This window comes from Mastigoproctus giganteus, chromosome 3, assembly GCF_048544385.1.
Source record: "Mastigoproctus giganteus isolate SK-2022 chromosome 3, ASM4854438v1, whole genome shotgun sequence".
NCBI lineage: Eukaryota > Metazoa > Arthropoda > Arachnida > Uropygi > Thelyphonidae > Mastigoproctus > Mastigoproctus giganteus.
The window spans coordinates 36618537-36636735 of NC_143577.1; the positions used below are offsets into that span (position 1 = coordinate 36618537).

The 18199-nt window shown below is 40.0% G+C and overlaps 1 protein-coding gene across 1 annotated transcript; it reads right to left on the reverse strand.

Moving 5' to 3' along the window:
- Positions 1-1419: 1419 nt before the first annotated feature.
- On the reverse strand, positions 1420-13740 carry LOC150087881 (astakine-like). The gene is made up of 4 exons (XM_090370493.1): positions 13725-13740; positions 13569-13632; positions 2785-2860; positions 1420-1721 (listed from the first exon to the last, which is right to left on the reverse strand). Exons 2-4 carry the CDS (start codon positions 13602-13604, stop codon positions 1519-1521), a joined length of 315 nt encoding a protein of 104 aa, XP_090226619.1. The 5' UTR covers positions 13605-13632; positions 13725-13740; the 3' UTR covers positions 1420-1518.
- Between the last annotated feature and the right edge of the window lie 4459 nt (positions 13741-18199).

An 18199-nucleotide genomic window follows, 5' to 3' on the forward strand; every position in this document is an offset into this window, starting at 1 on the left:
AAGAGCTGCGATACACCAACTAAACCAATCATCACATCATCCACTTGCTTAGCTCAATCCATCGTAACTGGTCCTTGGAATAATGGAAAACTGTGTTATGGAGTAACGAATCACGGTGTACGACTTTCCTATCAACTAGCAATGTTAAGATCTGGAAAATGGTGAGAGAATGTTATTTACCAGAGTTATTTCCCCAGCTGTGAAGGTTGGAGGTGGTCCTCAAGCGGATAGCACAGTGGTTATAATCACCGTCCTGCAACACTCTGTAAGAAAGGTCCGTGTCCTGTCAATGACTTGAGTAACTTTCATTGGATTTCAAGAATTTAATGAATTTTTGTATATGTACAGAAGTCGTCGATGTAAAAAAGGTTATTTAAGATGGATTTTCTCCTGTACTGTTTTCTCGAGCAGCAGGATTAATTTCCATCTAAGGGTAGAAGTTAATAAAGAAATATTGCTGGGATGATTGCCCTTGTGAAAGTACTCCTTCATGAACTTTGCGACACTCACAAATGAAAGCTTGATTGCTGTGTATTATTATTGTTGTTGGTGTTATTATAGGATTTTATAAGTGATGTTATTGTAGGGTTGCAGAACCACCAGTGACTTACACCATATTGTGCCGTATACATTATATTTCTAAGTTGTGGATGTACTGTTGTCTATTTGCCTGTTTGCTGAGGGTCAAAAAAGACTTACAGTTTTTTTAGAAAACTTACAGTTGCTGGAAGAAAAACTATGCAACGCTTGCCTGAAGTCAATTAATTCAAGCACCTTATCAAATACCCATAAAAATTACTCGCGTCACTGACGAGATTTGAACCCGAATCTTTTCTAACCAGGTGGAAAAATGATGGTGGCTATACCAATTATGCTACCTGGAAGAGCGAGTATAAGTCTGATAACACGCATATTAGAGTATATGCAGGGCTGTGCTAGATAGACTGTTCATTTTGAGGATGAATATACACTCACTCACCAGAAAATCAGAAATACTTTGCAATTGCCGTTAACAGATAATTAAGCGTACTTTATGAACGTGTTAATGGTATGACAACAAGTTCCTTTTTATCAAATAAATTCTGTACGTTTTCCTAAGGCCTATTAGTCGATCCCGTCATGGGGAAGAAGCCAGGTGACATTTGAGAATGTTACTGCTGGAGTACGTTTTAGCAGGTTATACAATTTTCAGGCACAACCTCCTATATTCACTATCATACTAAGCAAGAGTGTAATGTGATCTTTAAAGTATACTTGCGAATAAATACACAATTGTATTTTATTTAATGTGGAAATACACATTTCGGTAGACCCATATGCTTTTTCTAAGGAAAAAATTAACAAATAATATAACATACAAAGTCTTACAATAAACAGTTTTATTTTTTTTTAGATAACTCTTTCTTAATATCTAAAGAGTTAGCGTTACAACAATTTAATGATACCCCATTTACATGTAATTTTTGTTGCATCTGTATCCAAAAATGTTGATCATCAGTTGTCAATATATCACAGTTACTAAACTGGCGGAGGTTGGCACGATACAGTTGCTTGCACATTTTCTAAGTCTAATATCGCGCATACGGTACAGTACAATCCTGTTTTGCACGGACAGTCTTGTAGGTAGACGTCTCCGGAAGGTAGTGACACTTGGGCTGATGATCCGACACAAGATTCACCCTCTGCTTTTAAGTCCATGCAAGTTCCAATCGTTAAACCATCTCAGTAGAAAAAAAAATTATACAATTGCTTATAATTTATAAACACTTCAAATAAACTTGTAATTCTTTTAGAAAATATGTATTTTATATATTTATCGCAAAAAAAAGGTTTTGTCTTTCTAGCAAAGAGTATAAATATATATCCATAAAACTTAAAACTAAGAATTAATTGTTGTTATTCCCTGATGCAGTTCAAGGTCACATCTGAAATATCAGTGATTGGATGCTGACATTACGAAATACTGAAAATCTCTAATAACCTGTGACATAGCTCACAGACATTGCTTTTCCAAATTATGAAATGAGTGTTTCAAAGTGGTTTCAAGGTGGTAACCAATTATTTAAAATATGTGATTTTAAAAGATTTTTATATGAATGAAAAATAAATTTAGGATCATCGATATTTTCACTCGAATACCTTTGATAAACTTCTGCCTGAAACACTACCCATAGATAATATAATTAAAAAGCAGCTGTTATATTTAAAACAGCGTATTTTAATGATATTGTGAAACGATGTAACTGCTTCAGCATTATTTCCAGATTGTATGATGCCATTTCCTGGAGTGACTTGTCGATTGACAACCAGAGAAAATTCCCGATTATTGATTGATACTTCTTAGAAACGTGAAAACAATTACCAAAGAAGAACAAACAGAAAAAACACTAAAATTGTCCATTACGCTCCTGATAGTTCTTGTTTTAGAGAGCTTGAGTTCCATCTCATGGAACTCAAGAATAAAAAAAATATTCAGCATGGATACTAGCGTGGATACTACATGTTACAGAAGAGCAAATGATACCGAATTGTATAGAGAGGTGATGCTACGTTAAAGTTACCACTAACTGTTGTCCCCTTCAAAGGTTTTATTTTCTTGCTCTGTGGATTTAGCATCAAAATACGAATTGAAATTAAAACTGAAATTAAAGTCAGGTTTTTCGATACTTTCAAATTAAATCAATATGACATGCAGTATTCTGCGGTTTATTATGCTGATTGGAGGATGAATAACTTTCTGCAAACTGCAGGCGAATAAAAACTAGAAAAATTTGAAGCACTTACCAGAAAGCAAAACACAGCACTCATTTGGTCCACAATCTTGCGACCCACTGCATTCTTTTCCAAGTACAGCAACAGCCTTCAAAATATATATTAAATAACATATGAAATGGATTATTAAACTCCATAAAACAAGAGTTTCTGTTATGTAAATTAACATCAGAATTTTTAATTAAATTAACATTGACTAATAGTATTTAAAGTTTCTCTTTCTTTCTCCTAGGGCAGTGGTTCCCAAACTTGTGAGATCTACGTACCCTTTCAAAAATCAAAAAAAGATTACGGACCATTCAAAGTTTTATGTATGGTCCATTTCCCACATAACATATAATATATAGTACGGTACACTTTCTTCGTTAAAACGACTGAACTTTATTCTTATTTTTACATAAATATATAATAACTTTATTTATCATAAATTTGCTATACATAGAACGAATAATTTGACCAGTTCCCGAAGGTCCGTTTCGCGGACCCCCTGGAACTAGGCTACTGACTCCCAGGGGCCCACGGGCTCCAGTTTGGGAAACGCTGTCCTAAGGAAATCAACTAAAAACTTTCATTTTCCGAACCAGTATCTAACAAAGTAGAAATCTCAGAACTTAATGCCTCTTGCCCTTCGGATCCGAGATCGATCATCCAAAGTGCCTTCAATGTGCATTGAGACTATGAATACGCACACACATTATTATTATTATTATTGCTCTTTATATTATTATGTCTCCCCGATTTGGGGGTTCCATCACATGACCGGTATTTCTACCAAGTACACAGGGTGGTTTTTGTTATGTCTGGTCGAGGAACTCTCTGACTGTCCTACAGGTGTTCAGAAATGCAACTTTCTGGAGTTGCTTGTAGGTACAGGCCGCCCATCCTGGTCCAGAGGGTAGGAGTTGAAAGTGGTTGGTGGTGTGAGCCACCACGCAAAAGGGGGGTATGGCCCACCCAGGGTGGGGGAAGAGGATTGGGGGAAGGATACTCAACCACCCCAGGTGGTAGGAATAAAAGAACATTGGGAAAGAGATTCCTATGGTGGAGCGTGCTTTTTTGCAGCTCTGTCCCACACTGGCGTAGGGGTTACCCTAATGGCCAGTGTCAGCATCCCACACCATTCCAGCTAGAAAAGCTACAGCATGGTATCACTTTGAATAACCATGTGGCCCGTGAGGGCCTGCATAGCCATTAGGCTGTCCAGTGAAGAGGCTAAGATAGAATATGCAATTAATAATAACTTTCATTCACTCAACATTCACACAATTTTACTTTTTATAGTTTATTCTTACACTTTCTATTTCCTTTTATACAGTATATTAGATTAGATATCGACCAGTGTGTTTCGATAGATCAGTCTTTTACGTAGAAAAGATTTTACTTACTGCATCATACCTCTACATATTATGTAGAAAAACATGCGCTGGGATTGGCGAGCAAAGCGAGCAGGGGCGGAGCCCACTAGTTATTAATTAATTTATTATTATTATTATTTATTGCTATTATTATATCTAATTTATTATTATTATTATTAGTAGTAGTTTATTACGACAGGAAACTGTGGGTCACCACGGGACGGCAATGTACCTGGAGGGTATGAAATTTACGTACTGAAGTGGAGGAACCCCATGTACAAAAGAACATGCGTGCTTGACCTGACGTATTTACAGAAATGAATTTACAAGAGCTCCAAATAAAAACAAAAGTTTGCAATAAACAGCAAGATAAATGCAGCAAGCAAAAAAGTCCAGGTACACGTGAACGTCATAGATTCAATAGCTGGTAATAGTTCTTAAGGATTTCCTTTCTGTAGAGCTTGTCCTCACAGAACTTATCAAGGTGGATGCCTAATTTACTGTAGATCTGAAGGCAATTGGCCGGAAACATATCCTTAAGGGAATCAATGTTTGTAAGCGTAAGCCTCAGAGCGAGGCAGAAGTCGGGGCGTTCTCCTCTTGTCTTCTTTGGTCCAGAGATTAATGGAGATATACACGGAGCAACAATTCAACCTGTGATAAGCCGTGTTAGCGTGAGTGCATTTCTTTTCGTGATGAGAAATCTCCAGGGAGTGGTGTTAGATTAGCTTGGAGGATGGATCTGGAGATAGCAAAAGGACGAACCTATCCTTAACTCCTCATCTGACATATCTACGTAAAAAGATCCGTAACTATACCTCACTAGTAAACAGAGTCTCTCGCCACGATTGGGGATTGAAGAAACGAACTTTTTCCATATATTACAGAGCCATCTTCATACCAATAATCACAGACGCAGCAGGAATCTGGTACACGAAGGCCATAACATTAGTCAACTACAGAAAGCTTGAAACAATGCTACTGACATTCATCAGGGCGGTGTGCACGGTCAGCACCCACACCATTCAGGTAGTGGTCGTTGTGCTACCCCTGGACCTTGAGGTCGTCAGATGCGGGTTGCTGTATCAGCTATCTAAGGGCAAAGCAGTATCAATCGACGAGGCTAGTGGGAGCCAGACGTGTTCAAAGCCGCTAAGTGGATTTTCTTATTTATTGATTTGAAATTATTGTTTTTCTAAAACTTTTGATTTAAATTTAGTAGTATAGAATTATTTTGTGATTTTCTGATTAATCTGGTGTATTTATTCTTTACTCGGCTTTGTAATTGCATAAAAGTATCGGTAAGGGTCAAATCCGCGTGTTACAAGTTGCAGCTCCGCTGAACGCGAGAAGTTTTTTAGCCATATTTAGCCGCTTTATTGACAAATTGTTATATCAAATTATTTTCTATAAGTAGCTTATAGACCTAGTCAGGATCGTTAGTTTATTCTGAATTGAGACAGCGAGATTTGGAAGTTAATTAATACTTCAGTGTCCGTAGATTTACCGTTCGTAACTTGCCGCCATTGTTATACGATACAACGTTATATCCCGAAATAGATAGCGTTAGTATAGTATAGTATGTCTTTGTGTGTGCGCGATGCAAGGAGTGTAACGAAATCAGGCGACAACTCAGCGTTGTTATGTTCCAATATGAGAGCTTTAAGGACAGTGTGGATGCCCCCGAAGGATCTAAATTCAGGGGCCCATCAAGCTCTCAGCTGCCCAAATCAACGCCAGAGCTTGCACTTGGTTATCACGCAACACAGCGGCAACCCCCAAGGCAGAATGCGCTGGTCCCACAGGAACTAGTAGTTGTTGGTGACTCCATTGTCAGGGAAACGGGGAACATGTTTTGTAAAAAGTATAGGTGGAACAGGACCAGGGTATGTCTGCCAGGGGCAAAGGAATGACATTGTAGAGCGGATATCATCTTTTAAGGGCAAAAAAGGTGATATAGTTGTACACGTTGGCACTAATGATATTAAGAGTAGGAGACCGGCAGAATTACTTAACAAGTACAGGTCACTGTTGAAAAAAAGCCGTGAACTAGGGTTGAATTGAAAGTGTCTGCAATTCAACCTATCAACTTCCACAACGACACACGGAAGTTTGTTCCAGCAATTAACCACCCGCTGGCTAAAGGCAAATTTCCGCACATCTATTCTACATCTGTCTTTTCTTAATTTGAATTTATGCCCCCTTAGATTCGTAATCTGAACAAGTGGAAGGATCCCATCAGAATTCAGCGTGCTCAACCCATTCAAGGCCTTATAGACCTCAATCAGATCACCGCGCAGGTGCCTAGTCTCCAGCCACTGCAATTTGCAGAACTTAAGCCTCTCTTGGTAAGAGGATCCCTTCATTCCCCTCACCAATCTTGTTGCCCTTCTCTGTACACGCTCAAATAAATCTACATCCTTCCTAAAATGAGGCCTCCAGACCTGTACGCAGTACTTAAGGCGTGGCCTGACCACGCCTTGAGTGAAAGCCAGGTGAAAGTGATTCTTGCACTGCTTCTATTGGAATGAGCAGAAGCCTGGAAAACAAGATGCAGGATATTTCAGAGAATGCTGGGAGTCATTGCGGTACAAGTAAACACATGGGTTGTGTTAGGGTAGCTAAGAACAGGAACAGGTGCATGTATACTTGCGTGTACACCAATGCTAGGAGTTTGGTAAATAAATTTGAGGTATTGCTGAAAGCATCAAAGGCGGATATTGTTCGAGACATCAGAGAGGTGGTGTCACACAGATATAAGGAATGCAGAACTGGAATTTGGGGAGTACAACGTCTACAGAAAGGATAGACAGGATAGGGAGGGAGGAGGGATTATGCTATTAGTTAAGAAACACATAAAATCCAAGGAAGTGAAGCCAATCGACACCGCTGGACAGTGCAGTGTCGAGTCAATTTGGTGTAACATAAGCATTGGGAGATCAAAATTGAGAGTAGGAGTGAGTGCACTATAGGCCTAATGACTCTGATGAGTATAATAAGAAACTGTACAGGGAAATAGAGTGGCCCAGTAAATCAGAGTCTTATAATGGGGAAATTTTAATTTCCCAGATATTGACTGGAATTTGGGGGCTGGTCACTGACGCACTATCAAGGCTTTTGTGGATTTATTGGATGATTGTTTTCTATATCAGCATGTTCGGGAGGCAACTAGAGGGAGTAATACTCTTGATTTGATTATCAGTAGTGATTCTTCATGCATTAAGAATCTGCAGATAAATGAACCACTAGGTGGCAGTGATCACAGTGTGTTGAAATGGGATTTACTCAAAGAGGTAACTACCATCAGGGGTAAAGGGAAGGGTTATTGCTTTCGTAAAGGCGACTACGATGGACTGAGACAGTATTTAAATTCTATACAGTGGGACCAACTGATGATGTTACCAACAGCAAATTCAAAATGGGAAGCATTCAAAGAACTTATCTTGGAAGCTACTAGGCTTTACATACCAACTAAGAAATATTGTTTAAAGTTTAGGCCTAAACGGATGTCAGATGAACTAATGAGACATGTGGCAGAGAAGAAAAATGCATGGGATACATACAAATTAACACATGACACAGAAGCCTATGATAGATATAAGTTGATCTGTAACCAAGCTACAAAGGAGGTTAGGCAGGCGAAGGCAGATTGCGAGAAATCTTTGGCAAGGGATGCAAAGAAAACAGCAAAGAGCTCTTTACTTACGTAAACTCTAGAAGGAAGGGGATGAATCAGATTGGTCCACTTGATATCGATGGTTCAACTGTTGGTGATCCTGCTCAGGTAGCTAACAAGCTAAATGAATATTTTGCATCGACATTCACACATGAGGAGTTATTCAGCGAGGGGAATGCCAGAGGTGTATTCAACTCTGGCAGCAAGCTAGATATTCTTGTAATAACTGAGAGTAAAGTGGAGGAGAAATTGTTGAAGATAAATATAAGAAAGGCACCTGGGGTGGATGTTATCTATCCAGTTATATTAAAAGAGGCAGCAAAGGAAGTAAGCAAACCCTTAGCCATAATTATGAGAACTTCTTTTGACTCAGGGGAGGTACCCATAGACTGTAGATGTGCAAATGTGACCCCAATTCACAAAGGAGGATCAAAGGCTGACACAAGTAATTATAGACCTGTGAGTTTAACTTCTGTTCCAGGAAATTAATGGAGGCACTGGTTAAAGAAGCACTGCAGGATCATCTAGACAAGACTTCAGTATAACTCGGACACAGCATGGTTTTCTTAAGGGGAAGTCTTGCCTGACCAATTTGATTAGATACTATGATGCAGTCACAAAAGAACTGTATGTAGGGAATAACTTTGATATAATATACTTGGATCTTAGAAAGGCTTTTGATACTGTTGCACATGGAAGACTGCTACACAAATTGGAGCAGTGTGGCATTGGAGGCAAATTTCTGCTATGGATAAAAGGATGGTTGAGGGGGAGAAGACAGAGAGTTGTAATCAATGGACACTGCTCATCGTGGACTAATGTTATTAGTGGAGTCCCTCAGGGTTCAGTGTTGGGTCCATTATTGTTTTCTGTATTTATAAATAATATTGATGATGGTATGTCAAGCTTAATGTCCAAGTTTGCAAACCATACAAAGGTTGGCAGGGTTGTTAAGGACACTACTGACGCTATGCTGCTGCAACAGGATCTGGAAAGGTTGAGCAGATGGGCTGAGAGGTGGCAAATGAAGTTTACCATTGACAAATGTAAAGTACTACATATGGGAAACAGCAACCCCAGGGCAACGTATCAACTCTGTGGTACTACACTGACAGTGGTAGAGAATGAAAAGGAACTGGGGGTAATTGTGCAGTCAGATATGAAGTTTTCCGAGCAGTGCAGACGGGCTGCAAGTGTAGCTCATGGAGTATTGTCAATGATATACAGGGATAAGGAGGTGATTATTCCCTTGTATAAGGCAATGGTCAGGCCACACCTAGAGTACTGTATACAGGTCTGGAGGCCTCATTTCAAGAAGGATGTAGAGCTGCTGGAACGAGTACAGAGAAGGGCAACAAGATTAGTGAATGGAACAAAGGGGTGCTCTTACGAAGAAAGGCTTAAGTTTTGCAAATTACAGTGTCTGGAGACTAGGCACCAGCGAGGTGATCTGATAGAGGTGTATAAAGCCTTCAATGGTTTGAGCATGCTCAATGCTGATGGGATTCTTCCTCTAGCTCAGAATAATCACCTGAGAGGGCATAAATTCAAATTGAGGAAAGACAGATGTAGGATAGACGTGCGGAAATTTGCCTTTAGCAAATTTCCGCACGTCCATCCCTTTAGCAAATTTCCAGACTTCCATCCCTTGTAGTGGAGGTTGATAGCCTAAATAAGTTTAAGGCTCAGCTGGACAGGTATTTTGAACGAACAGGGGGGGTGAAGTGGAAGTGGTTTTTTTTTTTTTTTTTTTTTTTTTGTCTGATGCTGCATAAGCTTGCTTTCTTGCATCAAATGCCTCTACTAATGCTAATGCTAATGCTAAACAGCAGAAGATAAGGAAACTGACCCACTGAAACCCCATCAAGTGCCATCTGGCGATTCGAACTAGGTGCCTCACCTAGCTCCCTTTAAATCCCCTTCCCTATGCAGGGGGGGAGGATACGGATTTCTGTCTCCTCCCCTCCCCTGCCTCCCCATTCTTCTCCTGGTGGAGCTTAGGCCTACCCCACCGACATTTTGAGGTCGCCTTCTCTATCGTCCCCATACTTCTGTCTTTTCCCTCCAGTCTTCAGTCTCCCCTCCCGACTCTGCCTAAACTCTCAGCGTACACCCCACACTATGTCTAAATTCAACAATGTCCAAAATTAAACTGCATTAATATAAACCTCTTTCGGCCTTACCTAAATTCCAGCGTTTCCCCTCCCCCATTTTTTTTAAGGTCTTAGCCACTGAAATCTCAGGAAATTAGGTGGTAGGACCTTCCAGAGTGAAAATTTAAAATTACTGGGTACTGGACTGCCTCCACGAGACATTGTGTAGACAACGTTGGGTCCCAGCAGGGGTCTAGCGGCTAAATGGCCAGAAGAAAAACGATACACGACACTACACTTACAAAATCCATACACTTTTAAATCTCTGGCCTTTACAGTGAACTGTATCATCACACAGTCTGCGCGGGTAGCACAGTGGTATCGTCACCGTCCTCCCCACACCGGGTGGAAAAGGCCTGGGTTCGAATCCCGTCGATGACGCGAGGAACTTCAATGGGCTTTTTTCACTCCGTGGCTGAGTTAGTTGGTCTCAGGCGTAGATAGCAAGGTTTTTCTCCCCAGTAACTGGGGTTTTCTCGTCCAGCAAAACAGGCAAATCAACCATAGAACATACGCAATTTACAGACACAAATACGGGTTAATGTATTTAATTACGGGTAACCCTAAAATAATAATAATAATAATGTATCATCACACAATGAAAGCAACGCGGAGATGGGGGAAACCCCTGTGCCATTAGGCACGAACACACTATACACTAATTCTCGCCACCCCCACTTTCCCTTCTGGTGGGACAAGGGCATGCCCCACCGAAATCTGGAGTCCTCTTGCCTGTTGACTTCAATACTTGTCTATCTCCCCCAGCCTTCAGTTTCCCTCCCCACTCTATCTGTATGCAAGCGAATGCCTCACACTTTCCAAATCTAATTACATTCATCTAAATTACATTCGCCCACTAATATTTCCGGCCTTCAAATCTTAGCGTTATCCCCATGCCACTGAAATCTCAGGAAATGAGGTGGCAGGTCCCGCCAGAGTACTTAGTTAAAATTTTGTGTACCTGGTCTGCCTCCACGGGGCGAAGTGTGGGCAGTCGAGCCTCAGCAGGGGTCCGGCGGCTAAATGGCCAGAAGAACTGTACACGACTACACATATACAATACCCATATACTTTTAAATCTCTGGCTTTTACAGCGTTCTGTATCACAAAACAATGTATACTACGCGGAGATGGGGGAAACCCCTGGTGCCATGAGACCCTAAGCGCACTTTACACTTTACTTAAACATCATGAATGATGTTTGCAATGAAAGCACCAATGAAATCACCAACTGAACCATCAATTAAAGCATCAATACAAACTGGACCACAACAACCCAGAGGAAAACCTTCATACCAAAACAGCACCTAGTGGTACTTAAGTCAGCTTCTACAGAAACACACAAGACCAGTGAAGAGGTAAAACAAACAATAGTAGCAAAGCAGAAGAATGACTTCAAGCATACTAAGATTATATCTATTAGGAAAACAAGAAACGTAGGGGTGTTAATTGAAACTGAGGAGGATATAAAAGGTATACTTAGCAATTCCAAAATTTCAACGCTGGGACTCCTAGCTGAGCCTCCTAGACGGAAAGGGCCATGCATCATTGTATTTGATGTAGACAAAGAGACAACCCCAGAAGAGCTAACAGAGGAAATATACTGCAAAATCTTGAAGCAGACACTCATGGAGGAAGAACCAGGGCAACACGTTATGCCCAAACATAAAACTAAATCCAGAAACGAAAATACCATAAATTTGATCATAGAGCTCTCAGCAGCGGCCTGGAAATCTTTGAGCTAACAATCAACAATTTATGTAAATTGGGGCAGCAACTGTTTTCGTGAGTGGCTGTTCCCAAATGCTACAGATGCTGTCGCTTTGGTCACACGACCCACACCTGTAAGCAAACACAGCCTACCTATGGCCATTGCGCGGACACCGGACATGAATTCACATTCTACCCCAGGAAAGCAGAACCCCAATTTGTGTGAATTGTAAAGAAACGAAGCTACCATTTGATCACTCACTACGGGATAATAAGTGTCCAATCTACATAAAGGCTAAGAGTGCACAACAAAACAGAACCAACTATGGGGAATAGCAGGAATCACTATAACCAAAGAAAAATTAAATTCGCGCAGCACAATGCTCAAAGATCCAAGGATGTTGCCGCAGAAATGGCTAAAAATTCACGGAAGAAAATTATGATATACTAATGCTACAAGGAAGTAATAAGCTACCCCATACATTACAAGATCGTACAAGTTGGATGGAGACAACCCATGGGCTGCTATCGCTGTCCGGAATCCTGACCTCACGGTAACCAAAATCTGAGAAGTGGCAACTGAAGTTTAACATTGACAAATGCAAGGTAGTAGTAGTGGCATGTGATACAAGAAAGCAAGTGTATGAGCTTATGCAGCATCAGCCAAAAAAAATAAATAAATAAAAAATCCATTCCCTCCGAATGCCTGTCCAGTTCCTCCTTAAATTTATTTAACCTATCAACTTCCACAATGACAGATGGAAGTTTGTTCCAACAATTAACCACCCGCTGGCTAAAGACAAATTTCCGCACATCTATTCTACATCTGTGTTTTCTTAATTTGAATTTATGCCCCCTTAGGTTCGTAATCTGAACAAGTGGAAGGATCCCATCAGAATTCAGCGTGCTCAACCCATTCAAGGCCTTATATACCTCAATCAGATCACCGCGCAGGTGCCTAGTCTCCAGCCACTGCAATTTGCAGAACTTAAGCCTGTCTTGGTAAGAGGATCCCTTCATTCCCCTCACCAATCTTGTTGCCCTTCTCTGTACACGCTCAAGTAAATCTACATCCTTCCTAAAATGAGGCCTCCAGACCTGTATGCAGTACTCAAGGCGTGGCCTGACCATTTCCTTATACAGAGGGACAATCACCTCCTTTTCCCTGCTAGCAAAATTCCTATATATCATTGACAAAACCCCATGACCTGCCCTGGCAGCCTGTCTGCACTGCTCAAAAAACTTCAGATCCGACTGCACAATTACTCCCAGGTCTTTTTCATTTTCTACCACCTTAAGTGTAGTATCGCACAGTTGGTACGTTTCTCTGGGATTAATTATACCCATATGCAGTGCTTTGCATTTGTCAAGCTTGTTTTCTTGCATCATTTGTCCCTGCTAATGCTAATGATACAGTTTGGCTATTATTTTTTTCTGGCATCCCCCACACCAACGCACAACAGTCAGCCTGGTAGATCATGTGTCCTGATTTTTAACTCCAAAGCATAGCTTTCCATTAGTTTACTGTCCAAGAATGACGGGTCTTATACCAAGGTGGAATGTATTTGGATGAATCTCATACAGATTAGCCTAAGACCCGACGTTCTTGGTGTAAGATCCTCCTATAATTCTAAAGAACATACTTTAGAATTAACGCTCTCTTAGGAAGACAGTTCTCTTAATTATTCCCCCTATCCCGTCTGTCTTTTCTCTTCCTTAATGACATACAAACGGCATTTTCATCCCAATATAGCCAAATGGATCTAGTATATCAGAAAAGGATTATGCGATATATATATGGTATATAAAACATTTTGGAGCAAAGCAAATACACAATAAATAATATCAGTAATGTACGTTACTTATCAAATTGAAGTAAAAAGAAACACACATTTAACTTACTTGTATGAACAGAGGAAGTAATATTAGAAGACTCATTTCTCTCAGATTCTTCTTTTCGAAATACCTATTGAAGCAATGAGATTTCACATGGGTTTTACTTAGAAGAGTTCCAAAGTAAAATCGATAAAATTTTTACTAATGAATCTAACAACTTACCCACTTGTTTGGCAGTAGAGAATGGCTTTGGAATTACTAACTCGTTCAGGTGCAATTTATAGTTTATTTTAATTTTGCTATAAAGCATGTACGTTTCCTGTTTTCGTTCACATATATGCTTGTACGTCACTTATTATTGTATTCCCGAGTATAGGATTCTGGTCACGTAAAGTTGATATACCAGCAAAACGTATATTCATAACTCATACAGAAAACAAGTGTTCAACTTGTTTCCGTGTTTGCAACATATCTTCCCATATCAGTTGGGGAGACATCAAAAGGAGAAATATAAACTCATGCCCCAAAACATTAGAAACCTTTATTCAATATTCAGTAAATAAAGCCACCTTTTTCCGGCGAAATTATAGCCTGAAAACGTTGTGGCGTGAATTCCATTAGGTGTCTGAGGGAGTAGTGGTCCAGATTTGACAATTCGTAAACCAGGATATCTGTCAGCTATTGTATTGTAGTCAGTAGAGAATTGCGAAGCCGAACGTCCCTTTTTAACCTCTCGTAACATTTAGGGTTGGATTCAGATCTGATTAGTTAGACGGGCAGAGCAGATATTGAAAAATATATGGAGTATTACTTGAACAATAAGATATAATTTTTGTGCGATGGGTAGTTGCGTTGTTGAGTTGAAAGAATCCGTTGGAATCTGGAAAAAATTAAGCATTGTAGGGTGAAGTTAATTCAATGCGTCAGAAAGATATTCACTGCCGGAAACTCAAAATTCTAACGGTATCAGTGAACTTATTAAGTATGAAGGCAACATATCCTATACCATGATTATACTTGCAGTCACTTGAGTGGTATATACGAGACAGTTTGGATTCATGATTTATTGAGGTTCACACCACACTTCTACTCAACCATTGGTGCAAAAAAGTTGTAAATCGAGATTTATTAGTCTACTTGATCTTTTTTTCCACAGTCTAGTCTTAGCGTTGGGAGCACCATTCCTGTCGAACCTTTCTATTTGATATTGTTTAGAAAGAAGAGGCTTTTGTATAGGCATAGGTTACCAAATCCCATGTTCTTCAACTTCCGCCACATAGTTCGGTTGGAAATAGGTCTTTTTATGCCTACATTGAATTTTTCAGTTATTTGCTACTCACTGGATCCTCTATTCTGATGCGCAATTCAAGTTAATTTCCAGCGTTCTCTTTCTTGGAGTACCGACTTACTAAAGCATTTCTTCCTTTTACAGCGCCATTCTTCTTCCTTCTTCCACTGAATATATACTTTTTGAAATGGTTGTTTTCGACACACGAATGATTTCCTTTATTTTTTAAATTGTGGCTCGTGAAAAATCTCCTACAATGGAATCCTGAAAATCTGAGGGATCACCTCTCTTCCCAATGATTAGATCGACTAATAAGCCCCAAGAAAAGTTGCAATAATTATCTGATACCAAGGAACTTGCAATTATACCATGTGATATCTTACATTTGCACATCGTATGTTTAATTATTTGTTGATGTGAATTTCAAAAGTTTTCTAATTTGTTGGCCGGTGAATGTAAATGTTTGCCTGGTTTTGCTTTTAGCCACCATAACACAGTCCATACGTTTGCTTGTTTGCTTGTTCCATGAGATCGCCAGCAGGCTTTGTAGTCCTCGACAGTATCCACTGCTCTGCTTCTGGTATAAGTGCAGCATTATTTCCTAAGGAAACAGCTAGTTTAACCACAAAAACGCAAAATCTATAACTATCCACATAAAAAGAATTATAATTATTAATCACAGTAATCTAACGTAATTAATATTAATATAATGCAATTAATGCAATCATACGTTAATTTAAATTAATTATATTAATGTAACATTATGCTTTATGATATATTTTTGTCTTTATGTCAGATAATCTCGCGATTTGTTTCAATATTCGTGCTCTAATTCCATTCCTGATTTGAAAACTACGCAAAATGCATGAAAAATATCTGTTTAGAAAAAAAAAATAATAAAGGATGTTGCAATAGGAATTTCCGTGCATCATTTCAAAACAAAGTGGAATATGTGCAGTATTATTATTCTACATATTCCTTTATATTTTCAAACATTTTCCAATGCTTTTTTCCCTCCCACTAACTCTTGTTCCTTCTTTGATTAAGAAACATGGCATTTAGATGCATCATTCCTACTGCTAAATTTGGATGAAATTAAATATCATACAAGGACAACGTATCAGTACTAACTAGAATGTTCTAGTTTAGAAATTCAAGAAAAGTTAATAAATATATGAATAAAACTGCATAAATCACTGGAAAACTCCCTATTAATGCTGTAGCCGCATCATGTATAAATATAGGGTGTCAAAAAAAAATGTATACACCTTTTATCATCCCATAGTTCAGGAACCTTTTTTTCTTTTTCGGTTGCAAGTTGGTGGCAATAATGAAGATAACATTAATTCTAACATAATTAATATTAATATAATGTAATGAATGCAATCATACGTTAATATAAATTAATTATATTAATTTACCATTAATACAGGATATAGTATTAGTGAGCTATACACCGATGAGCCAAAACATTATGAACAGCGAGTCGTTATGCAAATCGAAGCAACTGCAGGAGAACTACGGCTGGTGCGTGGGTCGTGACACGGTATAAAAAACACCTGATACTGAGCTCCTAAATCAGTGTTACTCTTGTTCTTCAATTGGAAAAGGCAACGGACTTAAGCGAGTTTGACAAAGGCCAAATTGTAATGGCCAGATGATTGGGTCAGAGCATATCCAAAAACCAAACCAAACTATTATATTTAGGCCACTCGAACAATTAAATTCATCTGCCGTGCTGTGTCTTATGTCTGATAATTGCGTGTGTGCTATGGTCGATTTGTCTGCTTGCTGGATGAAAAACCCCAGTTTCTGGGTTTTTTTTTTTTTAATAAACCTTGATATCTAAGCCTGAGACCGACTAACTCAGCGACGGAATGAAAAAAGCCCAATAAAGTTCCTCACGTCATCGACAGGATTAGAATCCGGTCCTTTTTCACCCGGTGTGGGGAGGGCGGTGACGATACTACTGTGTTACCCGAGCAGACAGGTCAGAGCATATCCGAAAAGGCACGGCTGGTGGGATGCTCACGGTCAGCCGTGGTTAGTTCCTACCGAAAGTGGTCCGAAGAGGGGGAAAGCCACGAACCGCCGGCGAGGTGTTGAACGACCACGGCTCATCGATGCTCGAGGTCAGCGAAGGCTCTCCCAGATGGTATGTGGCAACAGAAGGGCGACTGTGGCGCAACTCGCTGATAATTGGAATGCTGGTGACGGGAGTAATGTGTCACAACACACAGTACATCGACCCTGCTGAAAATGGGGCTGCGTAGTCGCAGGCCGCTCCGAGTGCCCATGCTAACCACGGTTCACCAGCTACAGCGCCTACAATGGGTATGCGAGCATCGAAACTGTACCTTGAGTGATTGGAAGAAGGTCGTCTGGTCCGATGAATCACGTTTCCTATTTCTCCATGTGGACGGCCGGGTACGTGTGTGTTGTTTACCTGGGGAAGTGATGGCGCCTGGATGCACTGTGGGACGAAAAGAAGCCGGTGGATGCGGTGTCATGTTTTGGGCGATATTCTGCTGGGATATCCTAGGTCCAGTCATCCATGTGCCGGGCACTCTGACATCTACCACCTGACCACCATGCCATCTCCTTCACTATCACAGCTGCAGAAACAAAGAACAATGGCAAATCTGGAGGATCTTAGAAGATTCTCAATAAGAAACATTAATTGGGCTAAATTTAGAGCATCTCTGAAACTTGACTTCAAAGCGACAACTACAAACCTTAACGCCCTCTCTGCAGCTGAATATGCTTGTTATGTTCAGTCATCCTTCTTCAGAGCCACTGAATATGCTGCCAAACGAAAGACAGTGCATACTCCTCATACTCCTTGGTGGACACAGGAACTTACCGATCTCATAAAACAAACGCATGTGGCACGAAAAACCTTTCACTGGCCTGATTCTGAAGTTAATGCACTCAAGGAAGAGTACAAGGAAAAGCGAAAAATCTACCATAAAGCCATTGCGAAGAACAAATCAAGGTCTTGGAGACAATTGGTTTCCCAAGTAGGGAACACTGACCTCTGGTGGCTCATATACAAGATCTGTAAGAGCAAAATTATCTGCCCAAATATATACAACACAGTGCAATATCAAAACAGTGAAACCTATGACTGGCACTCGACAGTTGAGAAAATCATTGAACACATCTTTCAGGTGTATAAGGCCTTGAACGGATTGAACAAGCTCCATGCTAATGGGATTCTTCCTCTTGCTCAGATTACTCACCTGAGGGGAAATAAATTCAAATCGGTGAAAAAGTTGTAGAATATATGTGCAGTAGAAATTTGCCTTTATCCAGCGGGTAGTTGATTGCTGGAACAAACTTCTATTTGTCTTTGTGGAAGTTGATAGCTTAAATAAATTAAAGTAAGAAGTGGACAAATGTTTGGAGC